The following is an 18357-nucleotide window of genomic DNA, read 5'->3' on the forward strand; positions in this document are numbered from 1 at the left end:
ACCATGGGCAACCTTATCCTTTTACAAAGAAATGTATTTGGCAATGGTGGTGGAGATGTGGCAACATGGCCCTTCAGGTGTGTGCAGAGGCACTTGGACTAGAAAAGCCAACAGGATTCCTGCATCTGCCCTGGGATCACAGCTCCTGCTGACTGCACCAGACACAGCTCACCCACGCTGAGTGCACATCTTTTAACTGCACTGCAACATGACCAACTTTGCTTGAAGACTAGAAAATTCCACTCCCTCCCAGTGAACAGTGATTCCTTCAGCTTTTAATTCCAAAGGTCTTCAACAAATAAACAAAAAGAAGATGACTTTTATTAGGGAAGTACTTTATTTCAAAACCTAAAAATTTCACAAGATGAACACTTGCACAAATATTAAAAATACAGAAATTGTTCCTCTGTATTTATAAGTCTGTGACTTGCATTTTCTTTGGAATTTCCTTCACAGCTTATTTTATTGTTGAATCCAAGTTAGGCGCGTTTCCTTACAACCATATGGAAACTCTAGAGTTAGCTCACATCTGAAAAATGTAGTTTTCCATAGGACATATTGTATGCTGAGTGATTGAATCTAAAATAAATTAAAAAACCCGGATTAGTTAAAATAAAATGCAAAAGAAACAGATGATAAAGCAACAATGTACTTCAGAGCAGTTTCTGGTATAAAGCAGTTTGGTGAAGCTGAGAAGCCAGAGCGAGAAAATAAATGTGAACAGTCAAATGATAATAGTGCAAGCACTTACCATTTACTTAAGTTTTAAAAGGGTGCTGCATTATTGAACTATGTGCTTTTTGTTCTGGTCAACCTTGAGTGAATTAATTGGCAGCTGGTACTAATAGCAGAAAGCAGATAGCCACAAACCAACTGGATTGCAACAGCTGAGTGTGAAAGATTAGAAACACCTTCAGATCTGATTTATTTAAGACAGCAATTTAAAGGTGACGCTGTTCATACTATTATGCACACAGTTGCTGGGAAAGGCTCAGAGCTTCAAAATTCTGTATAATTCCTTTAAAGCATCATATTGAAATACTTTTTTCTGAGATTGGATAATTCATCAAAACAAATTAAAACCTATTAACTGGAGTGTGACCATGCCTTGTGAGCAGGACGTAGTGATTAGAAATCAGACTGCAAAAATGAAATGAGAAATCTGTAAATAGCACCAAAAATTTAGAGTCTTTTTTGTTAGCAGCTGGCTATGCAATTCCTTCAGTCCACTGATGGGCTGAAGGTGGCCTGTGCAGCTGCAGGGAGCTCATGAGACCCTGGGATAAGGCACACCTCATGAGATCTGGGATAAGGCAGACCCCTATGAGCCCAGCAGAAGAGTGGGACAGATGAATCACACACCACTTTAGATCATTGCATTTGTCCATCTGGTGCACTACTATTGGAAACTTTTGTGTTCAGTTTACTCTTATTTTTAGTCCTGCACAAACCTCTGGTCTCACTACCTGCTCACTTTTTTTTTTGCACACTTGCTCTCTAAGTCTTCCTGGGAACTGGAGAAAGGTGCAATAAATAATGCCACCTTCTTACGTCTCCCTTGTCAATCTTCACAATTCTGTCTTATACTTTACTTTAAGTAAGTATGACATAAAATGTGCATTTAGATGAGTATTTTTCCCTTATGGCTCACTTTTCATTTCTTCTTTAATGGAATTTTCATTCAGGTTTTAAGTCATTATGGTCTGACAGCATTCAAGGTCAAGAGATTGGGACTTGCTTGGCTACTCTCATATAACATCAACTCCTGTAGTGCATTTATTGCTAGGGTACGAGTGAGACACTTTCTGGAGAAGTTTGACAGAGCATATGACAAAAATTAAAGTTGTTTTTTTTCTAAACAAGCTTCCTTTTTGGAAAATACTCTTGCTGAGTCTGTCAGAATGGGTGGCAAATGTGTTGGAAAAATGATAGACTAAGAACTCAGAACCATAAACAGCAGGTGTTAAAAAAACTTTTTGCAAGTAAAATGGAGACTGCAAAAATTTTCTTTCATATGTACAATACAGCATTAAGGAAAATTTATCAGAGGGTACCATATCATACAAAAGATACATTGGGAAATATTTGGATTATATTTGTTCTATGAAAAATTAAAATGGTGAGTACCAGGACCATCATAAAGCCCTCTTAGCTGTGAGAGAAAGATCTCACCATAGAGACAACTTTCCTTAAAATCTAGCTGTAGCAGTTGGTTCCATTTTCTTCCCTTCATAACCTCAGTTTAGTGAAATTCTTTTGATAACTTTTTAAATACATATTCTGCAATATTTTATATAAGTTGAAATTTGGTTTCTTACCTAATATCCATTTTTCTGATAAAGATATTATTTCCTGGTACTTCTTTCCTGGTTTTTTTCCTATACAGATTTTTGCCTGACGTAAAGCTTTACATATTTTCCCTCCTGCCAGCTGTATGAGTTCAATCAGCTTTTTGCATGGGGGCTGACTGGTAGGAGATACAAACATGACAGGCTGGTTTGAAAAGAGATTCTGCTGGTATTTTCCAGTTGATAGATGACGCTGAAGCCTGCAGATCTGCATTTGAGGAAACAAGAAAATTAATTAACCAATGTGTTACATTTCCACTCAAAGAAAAACTAATCCTTGTTTTTCATAATTCAGAGAAAAGAAAAAAGAAATATATTAGTATGAACTTCATTTTTTCAGGTGTATCAAAATTCTTGGGTAAAATATACAAAGAATTTGCTCTATTTGATCAATACAATTCCCAAACCAGATTTTGAGATTATTTTATTGCATATGAAAATATTTTATTTCATTTTTACATGACATTTTACCTATGAAACTAAAATACCATACTCAGAGTGAAACATTTACTGCAAACCCTTTTGTGTCCACAAAACCAAAATAAGCTCTCTGTGAATACTGTGCAGCTTGTAACATTTGATCATTATAGCAAAAACCTTCTTGATCTATAAAAGGCAAATTTTATTCTCAGTATATACCTGGCAGAACAGTGCTGCAGCAATTAAAGCCATTTCCTTTAGCTGTAATATTCATAAAAGCAGTGCATACAGCAAGTGTAAACACCACGATATGTAAAATAAAGTTTTCATACCAAAATTTTAAAAAAAGGTTGTATTTCTTAGTGTGAGGCTGCCACTGACCTGCCAGAGCAATGTAGGTAACAGCTCTGATTTTGTATTGCTTGTCAAAGTTTGGAAAATTTATAATGAGACTGGAGTTAATTGCAAGATGGGAACAAAAAGAAATGTTTCATTTTATGTGATGCTTGGAATTTTTTATACAGATGACAACGTGAGCATGGAGACAAGGTCATTTTTTACATATCTGGTTTATGAGACATCTGAACATGAAATTGTAGCATGTGAGAAGGTGTAACTGGAACAGTGGAAAAAATTAGCTGTTGGATAGATTCCTTCCACTCAAAACACAACCACGCTGTGAAACTATAGGCACTTAAGAATCTAATGTGATAATGTATGTGCTTGGCAGATGTGCAGCCAAAGTAAGAATCTCTACCTGATTTGCAGGGGTTTATAAAGCCAAATAGTTCCATGGCATGTTGACAGATAAAAGTCCAAGTGAATTGCCTTAGCATTTCTGATCAATGAGCTGGAGGAAGATTCTGCAAAGCCTGAAACACATGGTAACATGAGGCTTCAGCTCAGTGGCTCTGTCACTGGCCTCTGCTGTTCTCGGACATGTCAATCCACGTCAACCTGAATTTTGAGATCTCCTCCATCAATAAATAATTCAGCTTTCTCAGATTGTTAATTCCTTGGTTTCTCTCCTGAGAATAAAATTAGGTTGATTCTTTGCTTTCTGAATTCACTAAGGTATAAAGACAGTGATTGCAATGGATGAACCAGACCAAAAAGACTCAATCACAACACAAGAAATACCCTATATTTTCTATTCCTTTGTGAATTTAGGATTAGGAATGACATAGCACACCTAATCCAGTCTCATAGCTGCTAAGTAATTTTGTTGATCACAGTATCATTGCAGCTATATTGCAAACTTTGGAGGACACAAACTTATTGAATATATCTGATGGCCCTTCTTGCACCCGATGCTTTGCACTCTGGATTGAGACTCAGTGGAGTATTGCCTACCTCCATCTGAGCAGAACACTCTTCTAGGAGTGCCTGTCTGCTGGGCATCTTGGTGTCAACAGAACCAGAAAATTAATAATTGTACTGTTTTAGTACATGGTGTCAGATTTGGGATTCTCTAAGAGTACCATTTGTGATGGGTCTTGTGAGGCTTAGAGGCCATGATCACTGTCTTAAAAGGAGACTAGGTCAAGAACATAAGCCACTTTGCAATCTGTGATGTACAGAGCAGTGTGATTTTGGTATTACTAGGATTGGGATCATTAATCTTAATTTAAAAACTGTGCTATTGTGAAACTGTGAAATGCTTGTTGTAAGCACTTTCAACAAATTAAAGAATGCACTATAGTGAAAAATAACAATCTCTTTGTATCAACCTCGTAACAGCCTCATGACAAGTGCAATGCCATCTTAGTTCATCTGACACAGAGCTCTTTGGAATTATTGGCACAAATCAGATGCAACTGATAGAAAAAAGACAATTCCAAAGAGAGTATAGTGCTAGTTTATCTACAATAGATTTGATTTAACTAAAAAAGACAGAAGTCACACTGGTTTTGTCAACCTGAAACTCTAAGATTTTAAAGATAAAAATTATTAGAATTGATAAGTTTTTATCTTAAGAAGGCAGTAGGACTTGTGTTAGATGGAAGATACAAAATATAAATTGTTGCAATCTGTATTTTCTGCGTATTTTAGGGAATATTATTTAAAAGGGCTAACTGTATTCCTGCTTCCTGAAAAGATTTATTTGCTGCCATTGTAATGAAAACTCATTTATATGATACATCTTCCTATAGAAACAACTGTTGGATGAAATTAATATTAAAGCAAATGTGATAGCTAATTATAAAATCAGGAAACCCAAATTTTAAGGACCTAACAGCACTCACTCACCTCAGCTCCTGTGCACAATTAGCATGCTTTATTTATGCATTCAGTACATAGTAGGAGCACCCAGAGAAGGGAAATGCTGCTGTGCTATAGAGCGGGTTTTCTTAAACTGTGCTTACAGTTCCATCTGGGTTCATTACCAGTGCATTTGACAGGAGGACAGGGTAAGAACACAGCACATCCCAGGGGTAGCATCAAAGGAAGGGTTCAACATGGACTGTCACCTCTGCATTTCCTTTGTCTGGAGCACCACCAACACATTCCCAATCAGCTGTGCCTGGATTTGCTCAAGCACACTGGATCCCCTCACAGGCCACAGAGAGGCAAAAAAATCCCAGTGTTTACATTCAGAGCTCAGAGAGGAGTCTGGAAGGTCAACTTTACTTGCTGGCCCACTGGCCTGGAAGTTACACTGCTGGCCAGCTGCTGAAGGGCAGCCAGCTGACCACACAGGCTTTGGCAGGGGGACGGGAGGGCACAATCAGCTCTTACCCCTGAATTGACTCAGCTGCCTTTGCAACATCAAAGCCTTTGCGGCACTCCAGGGGTGCTCCTAGTCCTTTGAAACCATACCCATTTCATTCAAACTTCTGCAAATAAATAAATAATTCCTTAGCAGAGACCAAGCCTGGGAAAATTTCAGATCCTAAAAGCAACTATTTCCACAAGTTGTGGATCTATAATCAGTAGTTATGGTTACAGTTGTGTTAGTGCCTATTAGACAGAACTGATTTTCATTTCCAATAGTATTCTTTAGCAGATGAACACTAAAACAAAGTGTTATTGGCCCATCTATTTAATCTTTTTGGTAAGACTCTAACCATGAATGTTATCCTTTCACTAGCTGGATGAATGGCAGGAAGGCACCTTTACACGCATACATTTCTCATAAATGTACCATTAATGTAGTTGTTTGTTTGAACCTAAGTTTTAAATGGAAAAAAAATTACTGCTGACAGAAGTAAAACTTAAGGAGAATGTATTACAAATAAATAAAGTCTTTCTTTGCTATAAAGTAAAAAAATGACAAAAAAACTTCACCAACTATTGTCCCTCCTGTGACTCATTTTCAATTCCCCCAAGCCAAAGGAGCATACAGTATAAAAACTCCTAAACTTTGTAGTTTTGTCTAGGACTGTATGAGAATACCTCCTGCTGGGCAAGGTGCCAGAACCAACACAAAACTCCATAAACTCCATAGGAGACAGCTATTGAGTGCTACAAAGGTATTATCTCTGAACAATACCTGAATTCATGTAATATGTAAGAAAATAAATATTTTGGATGCACATTGAAATTTTTAAGCACTGAAACTGCTAATTTCCTATATACAGCACTCAATTTTCAGTGTCCAATTTTCAGAAAATAGCACATGAAGAAATGTGCAGTCTAAATTGCTATTAGAACAATAATATTTCACAAACATTAAATGAAGAGTATGGTTATGGTTTATCACAAGTAAGAAAAATTGTATTTGTAGCCTAGAACTGACAATGTGAAGTACTAGCTTCAAAAATATACATAATGTAGCCATCTTTAATGATCACAATGTCTGAAAATATGTGCATGCACTGCACAATCAATGTACGCATTATTAATCTTCATTACTAATTTCAATTATTGACTAAAGATAAATCTAAAAAAAGCCCCTTATGATTTATTTTATAATTAATATTTGAGCATTTGATATAGTATTTATGAAAACATGGAAAGCTGTAATGTCTTGGTTATTGTTACTTGCAAAAATAATTAATATATTCTATTAAATACAAACCACAGAAAATAAAATTGCTGACACAAGTTTTAAGAGAGAAGATTGTGTATTTTAAGGTTTATATCTATCTATTATTTCATTTGAAATTGATGATCAAAAATTGATTTATTGCTCATTTTTCAGTAAAAAGAAAACCGAATGTTGAAGTGTTAAGGATTAGTTCACTACTCCACAAACATCAAATGATGAAACCCACACAAAACTGATGAACACCAAACCCCACAGGCTTTATGTTTTGATAATGTACAAATTTAACAATAAAAGACAAATAAAAAGTATATTAACATAGTTTACTGATGTTGCTGGGGAAACATTAAGCTCTAAGGTTTTAATATTCACATTATTTCAGTATAGATCAATATACTGTCTAAGTAATGTTTGCATTTTCAGTTGCTATAATTCTTTATGAAGCCCTTGTGAGAAATGAAATCAAAATTATATCTCTGTTAGAAATCATTACACTTCCATGGTGCATTTTCAGATTTTCATTTAGTAAAAGTTTAAAAGAAAAACACATATGTGGAGCCCCACATACATAGAGATCAAGGGCTTACATCCACACAAGTGAACCCTCAGCCTGCTTCTGATGAAAAGGAGAATATTGCAGTGTGCAGACTTCTGAAAATACAGTTATCCTGCAGTGAGGAATTTGCAGAATCTGCAGGACCCTACAGGGATCAAGGAATGATTCGTGTTAGCAGTGCAGTACTGCTGCAAGACAAAGAAGAAATGCTTTCTTTTTCTTCTTTCTAAATATCAGGTTTAATAGGATAGAAGCAACTAATCAAATAGCAGCTCTATTTTTGTAGGAAAAACATGTGCCATACATTTTTAACTTAAATTAAAAGTTTATCATTTTAGTTTGTTGGGTTTTTAAAATTATTTTAGCCCTTGGCTGAGTTTTTTTAACATGTTGGGAATACTGAAATTGAAATAGTATTCACTAAAAGCTTTAAAAATTACATTGAACTGCTGCACTAGATAAATAAATTGGTGATGTCTGGCATGAAAAAAGCATGTTAAGACCTGAAAACAACTTCCTTCAGCAAGCAGTTTCACAAAAAAATAGATCCTCAGCTTTCAAGAATGTTGTCTCAGTAAATGGAACACCACACTGATGCAGGACCCCAACTGGTTCTGGATGTACTGCCATCCTTTTATCTCAACAGCACCCAGAAGCTCATTCCACTCTTGGGCATGACATTGCTAGTGATTTTTTTCCATTCTCAGAGCAAAACTCAACTTGCAACATTCATGAAATAGAAATTAATTACAAATATGGCATCTTTATCTCTTACTGTTTATTGAAACAATGTTTTCTCATTGGTTATTGATATCCTTTGGCTGAAACAGAAGCTCCCTGTCTGTCAAGACTTCAGACAGCCAGAAGTGAGAACATTTTGAATGCTTGATAAGGCTACACCAGACCTCAGCACATGCACACACATGCAGATTGTGTGCAGGCAAACAGGCCATAGGTTTCTGCAGTAGAAAACCTGGTGCTCTGAGCCAGGAGCCAGAAGTGGAAGAGGATGGAGTAGAAAATGTGGTCTAGAAAAAAGAAAGTTTCAATGTCTGGTCTTGGAAAATGAAAAGGAAAATAAAAGGAGAAATGGCCTACAGTTAAAACTGTATTATCTGAAAAGTTATTCAAAACAATTTCTTCCCCTCCTCTGAGACTCCTTCACATAAGAGTTTCCTGGCCGAGGCAAGGGCAAAAGCAAGAACACTTGAATCCAGACAATTCAGCTGATATTGTTTCTTTCTACTGCGTTTTGGCAGACAACTGTGCTTCTCTCAAATCCCACAGACTGATAAGAAAAGTTAATTTCACCAATTTATACTCTGAAAGACTGAGTCCCACTGGGAATACTGTATGAAAATGTTTGGCAAATAAATCTACTGTTTGGCGGATATTCAAAATTATACTGGAAGATGTCTGAACCATTTTTTTCCGGCATAGCAAATTTTTGCAGGAAAAGAAAAAATAACTTATTTTTAGTTTAATTTCCTTGTTTTCCAGAGATAGAACTATTTTTAAAAACTACATAATTCAATGTAATCAACTATAGATTAATAAAAAAACAAATCAGGGCAAAACATTGTCTTTTCCCTTTTGAGAATAACTATGACTTGCAAATCAAGGAGCTGTAATACCAATATATATATAATTTAAAAACACTCTGATAAGATTGTAAGATAGGGTCACTTTAACTATTTACTTAGAACTTCAAAAATATTCTGAAACAAATATATTTGCATTTGTTTTCAACACAAACTAAGTATTTTTGAAATTAAAAAGTCCTTTAATTACAAATTAGCTAACTAAGAAATGATTTTTCAGGACTAGAAATTTAAACTTTTCTTCCAAAATACCTCAAAACTTGTCCTTCTTCTATTTCGTCTTATTTCAAGCGAACTCAAGTGACTACTAGGCAGTGGTGAGAATGCAAATTGCAATCGCAAATTTATATCAAAATTCTGCAAATTATAATTGGGAAGGGTTTTCCTCACCAGAATATCAATAAAGCAGCCCTGTTCCATGCCCCATGCCAGAGTGGTGTATGAGTGCGGCACATGCACCTCTGAGCCCTGTACCACTGGCATACCATGAGGGTTACATGTACTACATGTGACAAGTCCCCAAGAATCCCTGTAAAATTTAAAGACAGAAATCTTCCACCTCCATACACAATCTAGTCCAATGCTTATCTTCTCTCACAGTTAGAAAGCTTTCCTTAATTATATAACTTAAACTGCCTCTGATGCATTTTCAGCCCATTATTTCTTGTCCTAGTGCCAAGGCACATGGAGAACAATTTCTTCTTTTCCTCTTTGCAACAACCTTTAAATATTTGAAGGCAGTTATCATGTCTCCACTCAGTTGTCTCTAGACTAAACAAACACAGTTCTTTCAGTCTTTGCACTGGGGTCATATTTTGCAGACCTCTGGTAGTTTTGTTACTCTCCCCTGGATTTTTGCCAATGGATCCCACATCTTTCCTGAAGTGCAGTGCCCAAAACTAGACATGGTATTCCAGCTCAGGCCCCACCACTGCTCTCTGCACACTGCAAACAATTCATGTGTCTTATGCTTAGCATTCCTGTTAACACATCCTTGAATGCATGCTTCTTTTATCAGAGCATGACAGAGGTTACATATTTTGGTTCAGGTGCTCTAAAATGTTGAGTTGCTCTTTGAGCAGAACTATTGCATTGTCACTCTGCAGGTGATTATTTCTCTGCCTTTGTAGTTGTCTTTACTGAGCCCCATCATACTTATTTCTGACCATTTCTTCTATCTCTCAAGGTTAATTCTAGTCCATTGTAGCTTAGCCCTGGTGGCAGCTAAGCACCACAGAGCCGCTTGCTTCCCCCTTCTGTGGGATGTTGGGAGGGAGGAAATTCGCAAGGGTGAAAGTGAGAAAACTCATGAGGTGAGATGAAGGCAATTCAGTAATTAAAGAACTGACAGAATGAATCAATCTCCGGTTCTACTAACTTTAGGTCATGATTAATCAGACTTTACAGCCTGGTAGCTTAGCAAAAGCCTAGATAACAAATACAGTAAATGGATGCAATAGTTGTACATTTTATGCCAATGGTTCCCACATGTGCTGGTGTGGTGGCTTCATTATGTTTATGACAAAGAGCTCATGTGATCATTTATGGATCTTCTTTACAGGAGATCTAAGTGAGCAATGTTGAATCTACCCTTTTATATCTGGCATTATGGTAGGACTCTCCACCTAACACAGTTTTTAGATGCATGCAAGTCCATATGTCTCAAAAACACAAAGCAAGCAAAATAAGAACAGAAAGGTTCTTCCCTTAATTCAACTGACAGTTGACCAAAGGCAGTTGAGACCATATGCAAACCAAGAAAATTTTAACCTCAAATTAATTTGATTTAGACAACCAGCCATGACGTTAAAAGTTATGTAATATATAGATGGACCTGTTTTTCCTCACAGTGGACAAATATCTATTCTTGATGGATCAATCCTCGCAGGACCTTTGGCGAAATTATATTTTTACTGTTCTAGTTTAATGCAATTTTGAAATGAATCTGTTAGTCATTCCCATGGAGTGTACCTTTAGTTCTCACTGTGGAGCAGGCATCGGGGCACAGACTGTACTCCATTTGGATGGAATACACTCAGAATATGGGCTTGGTTCAGGGGAGCAGGCTGGACTGAGCCCAAAGCCCAAAGCATGTGTGGTGTGCACAGTGCTCTCATCACTCACTCACACAATCTGCAGATCCCTTTCCAGTTGCCTGGATCACTGACTCCTAGACATAGGCACTAGAGAGCATGGAGTCACTTCTGGCAGATGTAATGGGGTAGTGATATAAGTATGGGATGCTTCTTTCAAATGGATTTATTAACTGCACCAAATTAATGACCTCAACAAAATGTAGGCTGTCTTTTAACAGCTGCAACATGCCCATATTGGTATCTCATAGTTCATTCTTATACAGCAACAGAAGGAGGAAGATTAGTTGCATTTTGGCATTTATTCCCTCATATTGAAACCACTTACCCATATTTCATGTAAGGTCTCCTCTAGGCTTACCGAAATCTCCCAACCCACATAAGGCAAACTGTTTGTTGGGTTTTTGTTTTAAGCAGACCAGTGCATAACACCAGTATGTTATTAATTTCAGCAGAGTAGCTTAAGGAATGAAGTATTAATGAAGTAAATAGCAATGTTTAATCATATGAGAGTAAACACTTGCATTTTCACAGACTGAAAGAATACATTTCCAGATAACTATATTTCAGTGATGAAAGACCACACTGAAACAGAAATTCCATGAGCTAATAACATGCTGCACTTAATGGAGAGCAATTTGATACTCCCCATGGTTAAATACTACAAATGATGAAGACACAGGGCATGGAAGCCCAGTATTTGCATTAAAGAAAAAAATTCAAAATTATAAGCTCATTACAACTACCTTAGGCTTTTCAGATATTGGATCATTTTGGACAGTCTAATTTTTTTTTTTTTTGTTTTAAATCAGTACGGGATATTGTGCAGTGGGTTTCAAGAATGACATTTGTTTTGCTGGCTTAGTGAAGTGGGGAATCCTTCCATTTGCCTTTAACAGTAAATGATAAATCCAGTGCTGTCAACAGATTTTTCTATACCTGGCAATGTGCAGATGAATAATACTTTGATAAATAAAAAAGTTTTCTAGTCCAGTAATAACAAAGTGAGCAATCTTGTTGAAAGGAAAAGCCTGGCAAATGTGAAGGGTTACACAGATGTTCCCAAATGGCTCATTCCCCAAACAGTTGTATGAACCCATAATAAATGCAATCTTAACATTTAAAATAATTGCTAGTTTTATCTTTAAAATATGAAAATGTGAGTCCTTTTGCTGTGTGTCAGCAGACTGAATTGTTTTACAGGAAGGCAGAATACATTCTTTTCTCTGCTCTTCAGTTTTAGCTGAATGCCATTGCAACGCCCAGCAGTAACTCAGTGTGTGCCAAACATGAATATTTTTAAGCGTCATTTGAGTTTTAGAGGCTACAGTAAGTGATGGGAACACAACTGTCTTGGGAATCTACAAATAACTTTAAAAAAGCTCATAAATCTGGCTTTCATGTTTAAGTTTTCAACAGCTTTATGAAATATGTCAAAGCTTGAACACAGTGAGTTCGTTTTCCTTCAAATTTCTGAGGATTGACTTCTCAATCTTTTTTGATATGCTGCAGAGAAACAAATAAAAAAGGACTTGGCTTTAAAAACTTAGGCATCAGCAAATTAGATTTTTTTAAAGATGCTTTCTTATTTTAATTTTTTGTATCAACAGAGGAAAAACTAAGTAGGGCAGCCTAAAGTATTCCCTCATCAAAACAACCACAAAATGTTTCTGTTTAACACACAATATATTATGACATACCAAACAAAATAGTAACAGAAATGTGATGTATAATTAAAAGATTTTTTTTCTTAAATTGTTTAAAAAAGATGCATCATAATGACTAAGCACAACAGAAACCTGGAGAGCTGCATTGAGAAGTCCCATGCAAACTCTCTACTTACAGGGAAACACATGCACCTCAATGATAATTAGCAGGGGATTCTTGGTTTTTAAAATACGAACTAAAGGGTCAGTTGAAATTACATCAAAATTCAACAGCAAAAATCTTTAAAAATGTCTGAGAATCACAAAAATGAGCCCACTCAAAGAGATTACCTGGCATCACACATGGTGCAGCTGCTGTGGAATGCTGCCCACTGCCAAACTAGACCTGATTTGGGCTGCTTTCAGAAACTCCCAAAAGAACTGCTATCATGATTACCTCTATAACTTCCCTGAGTAGTACTCCTTGGCAGGAATGCTTCTTTGTGTGTAATAACATCTCCTCTTCACTTAATCTATGTCACAAATTGGAAGATCCCATAAGAAGAATGGAAAGCAGAGACATTTAATCCTCCAGCACTAAAAGTAGCAAGTGGAGTTGCCAGCACACACAGAGCAAAAAAACCCCCTAGGTGTTCAAATATTTGACCAGGTGGTTTTTATCAATTATGTTTTAAAATTACCATTACTCAAGAAAAGTTTTTTGGAGAGAACCACTTTCTTCATAGGTGCTAAACAAAAGACATGACTAATGATTTCTATTTGAAGATTATCTTAATGAATGATTGTATTTTTAGCATGACAATAATATAAGAACTTTGACTATATTGTGACAGCAAGCTGGGACTATCTTCTGTATAACTGAAGGAGAAATATTTATGTTGTAAATGTAGAGTAAGTTTAAAGCTATGATAGTTGGTGGGGTAATGGCTGAGTACCTGACACTAAGTTTATTGTCTTTGCTCTTATTTCTCAAGTTAAGGATAAACATTTGAAAAGGATTTGTTTTAATCAAATGAAAAAAATGAATTCACAAACCACAGTCATAAACTGTGCAACAAATTATGCTCTACTAAAAGTAACCAATTCCAGTACCTGTTTAAGGAATTGATACTCATGAACTTGTGAGCTAATACACCAAACACATTTGCAGCAGATCACCCCACTGTTTTCTTCTCAGGAGTCTACAGGAGGCAGAGCAGACACTGTCTCAGGAACCTGATCAAATGCTGGAGGAAAACAAGTCTAATGTTGCTGTGAATAAGAAGCTTGAAACATAAACCTTATTTGGAATGCAATCTTACTCCTGATTTGGATTTCAGATTCATTTGGGATTTTGACATGAAATAATATTTCTGCTTTTTTTAGTGACTTATTTCTGATTTAAGTTTTTTTCAGTGACAAAGATAATGGAACAATATTAATTTGACTTATTTGCATTTGCTCTTGCAGCAACTGTCTTAATGAAGATAAAATAAAAACATGACACTAAAGGTGAAGCTATTGACGTGCTAATCTGAAGTGGCAATCCAAAATCAATTCACAAGAAAGTCCCCTTCTGTTTACTGAAAATCTAATGGTGGTCTTCTAAAAACCTTTTAAAAAAAAAAGAAAAAAGAAATATTCTTGTAAATTCCATATGGAATTTGGGTTTGTTTTAAATTTGAGCCTGCCAGTTGTGACGACGGAGAACTAGGCAGACTTATTATGGTAGTGGACTTTCAGTGACTTCTCATGCTAGCTGGGCAAAGTTTGTAGGGTCAAAACCCTGACCCTATCCTCCTTTCTGAGTTCCTTTCCTATATTCCTACTGTTCTTTGTCTAAGAATGGTGCAGGATCGAGTGTCTACCACTTTCTAGTCTATCTGGATTTCACCGGCAGTGCTTTTGCTTTAGTGAAAGCAGAAAGCCTTTTCAAGAGGCTGTCATTGCATGTGCAAGCAGTTCCAATTTGACAACCAAAGGATACTCAGCAAGTACTGTCCATAAAATATGAGCAACTGGGATTTGAGCTTAAATGCAAGATAAATACCCTGAAGCACAAACAGTCACAGTCTTCAAGCAAATCTAATAGTTATTTTCTAGTCACACATCTGGATATCTTAGATAAAATACAAATGCTCAATAATGCTCAATGCTTAGATAAAATACAAATGCTCAATGCTTCTCTGCTGCAAACTAGTTTTCTAGTAAATGTGTGTAAATAAATATTTATCATGTTTGGCTCTGCCCCAATCCATAATTCCCACTAAAATCCATGGCAATAAGGTGGGTGTATCAGGACTACAGCTTTAGTCTTATAATAATGCAAACTCTCATGAAGGTAACTGTTTGCTTGCACACATACTATATTAAAGTATATACACTAAAAAAATGAAGAAAAAGAATATAATCTAGCTAGTTCTGCATAAGGGAAAAAGTTTAAAAATGTCCTGCACACTCACTGGATCATGTGTGCATTTTTATTTTAAAATTCTATTAAACTTAAAATTGAGGAGCTAGCATGCTAGTTCTAATGCTACCCATGGAATATTTCTTTTAAATGGCATTACTGATTAAGGTGCAATGCATTTGTCCTTATGCTGTGGACTGATACTGGAGCCATCACATAAAGCCATCATTGCTCAGACTGTTAATGAAGGCAAGAACTCACTGCACAATACTGGAACACTCCTGGGATTAAACAGAGACATAGTAATGATGTGATTTGGAGAGATATCAATAAATCCTTCTTATTAAAGAGAGGCCAGTGTCATACAGACTTTGAAGGGAGGGGAAAGCTAAGTCTTCTCCTGATAAGATACACACATAAACACCAAAGTGGTTTTTAATGATTTCACAGCTTAAAAAACTGCACGGCATTGTTATGCTCTTCTCTGCTATAGAATAGAGAATGTTATATAATATATAACATTCACTGTTATATATTACCAACAAAAATGACAGTTAAAAATTAAGTAATCCCATACTAAACTTAAAACAGTACTTTTATCAATTTATCAATTTTATCATAGCTGATTACCTCTCCAGTTTGAAATAAAGCTGAAATCAGGTATGAAATGACTAGAGAAGGAAAAATCAAAATACTTTGACTAGGAAAGTTTTATATTATTTTATAAATAAAAGGAATTCATCAGGTTTTTAATGTTCATTAAAAGCTGAATATATTCACTGAGGCACACTTTGGTAGTGCCAGCATGATACAGCCACAAAGCATGCACATCAGGGTGACAGCTAAAAAGCAACAGAGAGCTTTGCACATAATCTAAAACTAAATCTGTATGTAATTTCCTTCCCTTTGTTAATTGAAGATTAAAACTAAATCAAGGGGAAGCCTTCTATGAGGCTACTTCCAACAACAGATGACTCAACTAGCACCTGAGAATTTGTTGTGCTTGTGTGTACTGAGGTTCTGAACTTCCTGTTTCAATAAAATACCAAACAAGTTGTGTTTCCTTTACAAATAAGCTATTACATCAAACCCTGTTCCTATAATTTCAGTTTTTGTCCTCATTCCAACATTTTCTTTGGCAAATGTAGAAACATTCTAATTAAAGAGAAGAGAAAAACAAGCATCATTCATCATGGTAAGAATGAATGCTCGAGAGAACATCCTTACTGGTTACTTGTTCATTCAGTTTAATTTGGCTGTTTAAGTGCACTTAATTATGGCATGCAGTTCTCAGAGATAAAACAGGGGTAGCAGGGTTTCCACTAATAGTGTCTTGTGAAAGCTATTAAAGGTAATAATTCCTCTAAGGCCATACAAATGTAATACCACCTGTGTAAACTAATTAGAAATAATTTTAGAACACCATAATACTTTAAATACACTATTCTTTAACATATCATTTGAACTTTTTTAAAGTGGAAGTGTTCCTGTGTTGTCGTCAGCATGATCTATAAGATAAGAGCAATAAGAATCCTTTCCAATGTCATCTTTCCTTAATTTTCACATTTTGACCTCTGTCTACTTCATTTGCAATTAACCATGAGACAGACAAATTCCCATGAAAAGGTAAATACCAGACCTGCAAGCACAGCATAATGTAACTGTCTGCTTAAGTACAATACAGCCTATATATTACAACATTTGTGGTTTCTTTCCTAAATTTATTTAACCACAGAATTGGAAATGCTGATTCACCCAGGCAGAAGCTCAAACTTAAAAGGACACTATAATAGGAGTTATAATTAATCAAGCAAATGTCATTTTGGATAAGTCCATGTGCACATTGTATCTTTGTGGAGAGCACTACCTCTTTGTCTTATAAACAAAAGGCTTCCAGCAAGTTAAGGTAAAACCCCAGTCAGCTGCCTGGGCTTGTGTTCTAGACAAATCTGAAATGCAGTAGAAAAAACACCCCTGTAAATGGCTAAAGCCGGTGGACGATGCCGAAAATTTCTGATGAAACAACCACTATAATATCTGCAACACCATCCGAGGGCAGCATGAAAATAGAAATAGTGCAGTTAATCCTGGAAAAACCCTACATTTGAGGAATGATCTCATCAAAAAGGAGAATGACTTGGCAGTGCTGTTGAGAAGAAGCCAGCAGCCCTACAGCAGTGGTGAGACGCTCTTGGGGAAAGCACACAACAGGAGACTGGACGGCAGTGTGCACTCACAGCCCAGACAGCCAAACATTTCCTGGGCTGCATCAGATGCAGTGTGACCAGGAGGGCAAGGGAGGAGATTCTGCCCCTCTGCTCTGTCCTCTTGAGACCCCACCTGGAGAGCTGCATCCATCTCTGGGGTTCTCAGCATAAGAAGGGCATGGAACTCTTGGAGCAGGTCCAGAGGATATCACAAAGGTGACCAGAGGGCTGGAGGGCCTCTTCTATGAAGATAGGCTGAGAGAGTTGTGATTGTTCAGCTTGGAGGAAGAGACAGCTCCTGGGAGACCCTAGAACAGCCTTCCAGTACTTTAAAGGGGCTACGAGAGAGCTGGGGAGAGAGCATACCCTTTTTACAAGGGTATGTAGTGACAGGACAAGCAGAATGCCCTTAAGATGAAGGAGACTAGGCTTAAATTAGATATTAGGGAGAAATTCTTTACTGTGAGGTGGTGAGGCACTGGAACTCCAAAGCTGTGGGTGTATCCCTGGAAGTGTCCAAGGCCAGATTGGATAGGATTTTGAGCAGCCTGGTCTAGTGGAAGGCGTCCCTGTCCATGGTGGAGGGGCTTGCAGCTTGATGATCTTTAAGGCCTCTTCCAACTCAAACCATTTTATGATTCTATGAACCTCCAGAAAAAAACCCACAACCAAACAAATTCCAAACAAAAAATCAAAATCAACAAACAAACCTGAAGCAAAAAACCCAAGAAAAAATATTGTCTACTTTCAATATCAGATGGACTACTATGTGTCCTTCAGCATCTCCTACATGAGTAAGCAGCAAGCAGCCCAATCCACATCACACAGAGAACAATAATAATAATGGGATCACACTATGGTACTGCTTCAAGAAGCACATTATTAGTTTCATAAGCGTGAGCTTAGCCAAACCAAAAGCCCAGTGGGATGGAACAAACAGATCTTTCAATTGTTTATGCCATTCCTATTTTACAGTTTCTCCTTTAAGCCATAATCAACTCAACTATGTAGTTCCACATAGTAAAGTTTAGTGCAAAACTTAATGTCATAGTTATCTACCTCCTTCATGTTAGACTAAACCCAGAATT

At 36.6% G+C, this 18357-nt stretch overlaps 1 protein-coding gene across 3 annotated transcripts in view; it reads right to left on the reverse strand.

Moving 5' to 3' along the window:
* Window positions 1-318: 318 nt before the first annotated feature.
* Window positions 319-18357, reverse strand: part of MCPH1 (microcephalin 1) — a 123289-nt gene continuing 105250 nt past the window's right edge. For all 3 annotated transcript variants that reach the window (XM_059842774.1, XM_059842776.1, XM_059842775.1), the window contains 2 exons: window positions 2319-2556; window positions 319-579 (listed from right to left, as the gene is read on the reverse strand). In XM_059842774.1, coding sequence (XP_059698757.1) covers window positions 524-579; window positions 2319-2556 — 294 coding nt within the window. In that variant the 3' untranslated portion in view covers window positions 319-523. The remainder of the gene's footprint in view (window positions 580-2318; window positions 2557-18357) is intronic.

Source organism: Haemorhous mexicanus, chromosome 3 (assembly GCF_027477595.1).
Source record: "Haemorhous mexicanus isolate bHaeMex1 chromosome 3, bHaeMex1.pri, whole genome shotgun sequence".
In the NCBI taxonomy this organism is placed as follows: Eukaryota; Metazoa; Chordata; class Aves; order Passeriformes; family Fringillidae; genus Haemorhous; species Haemorhous mexicanus.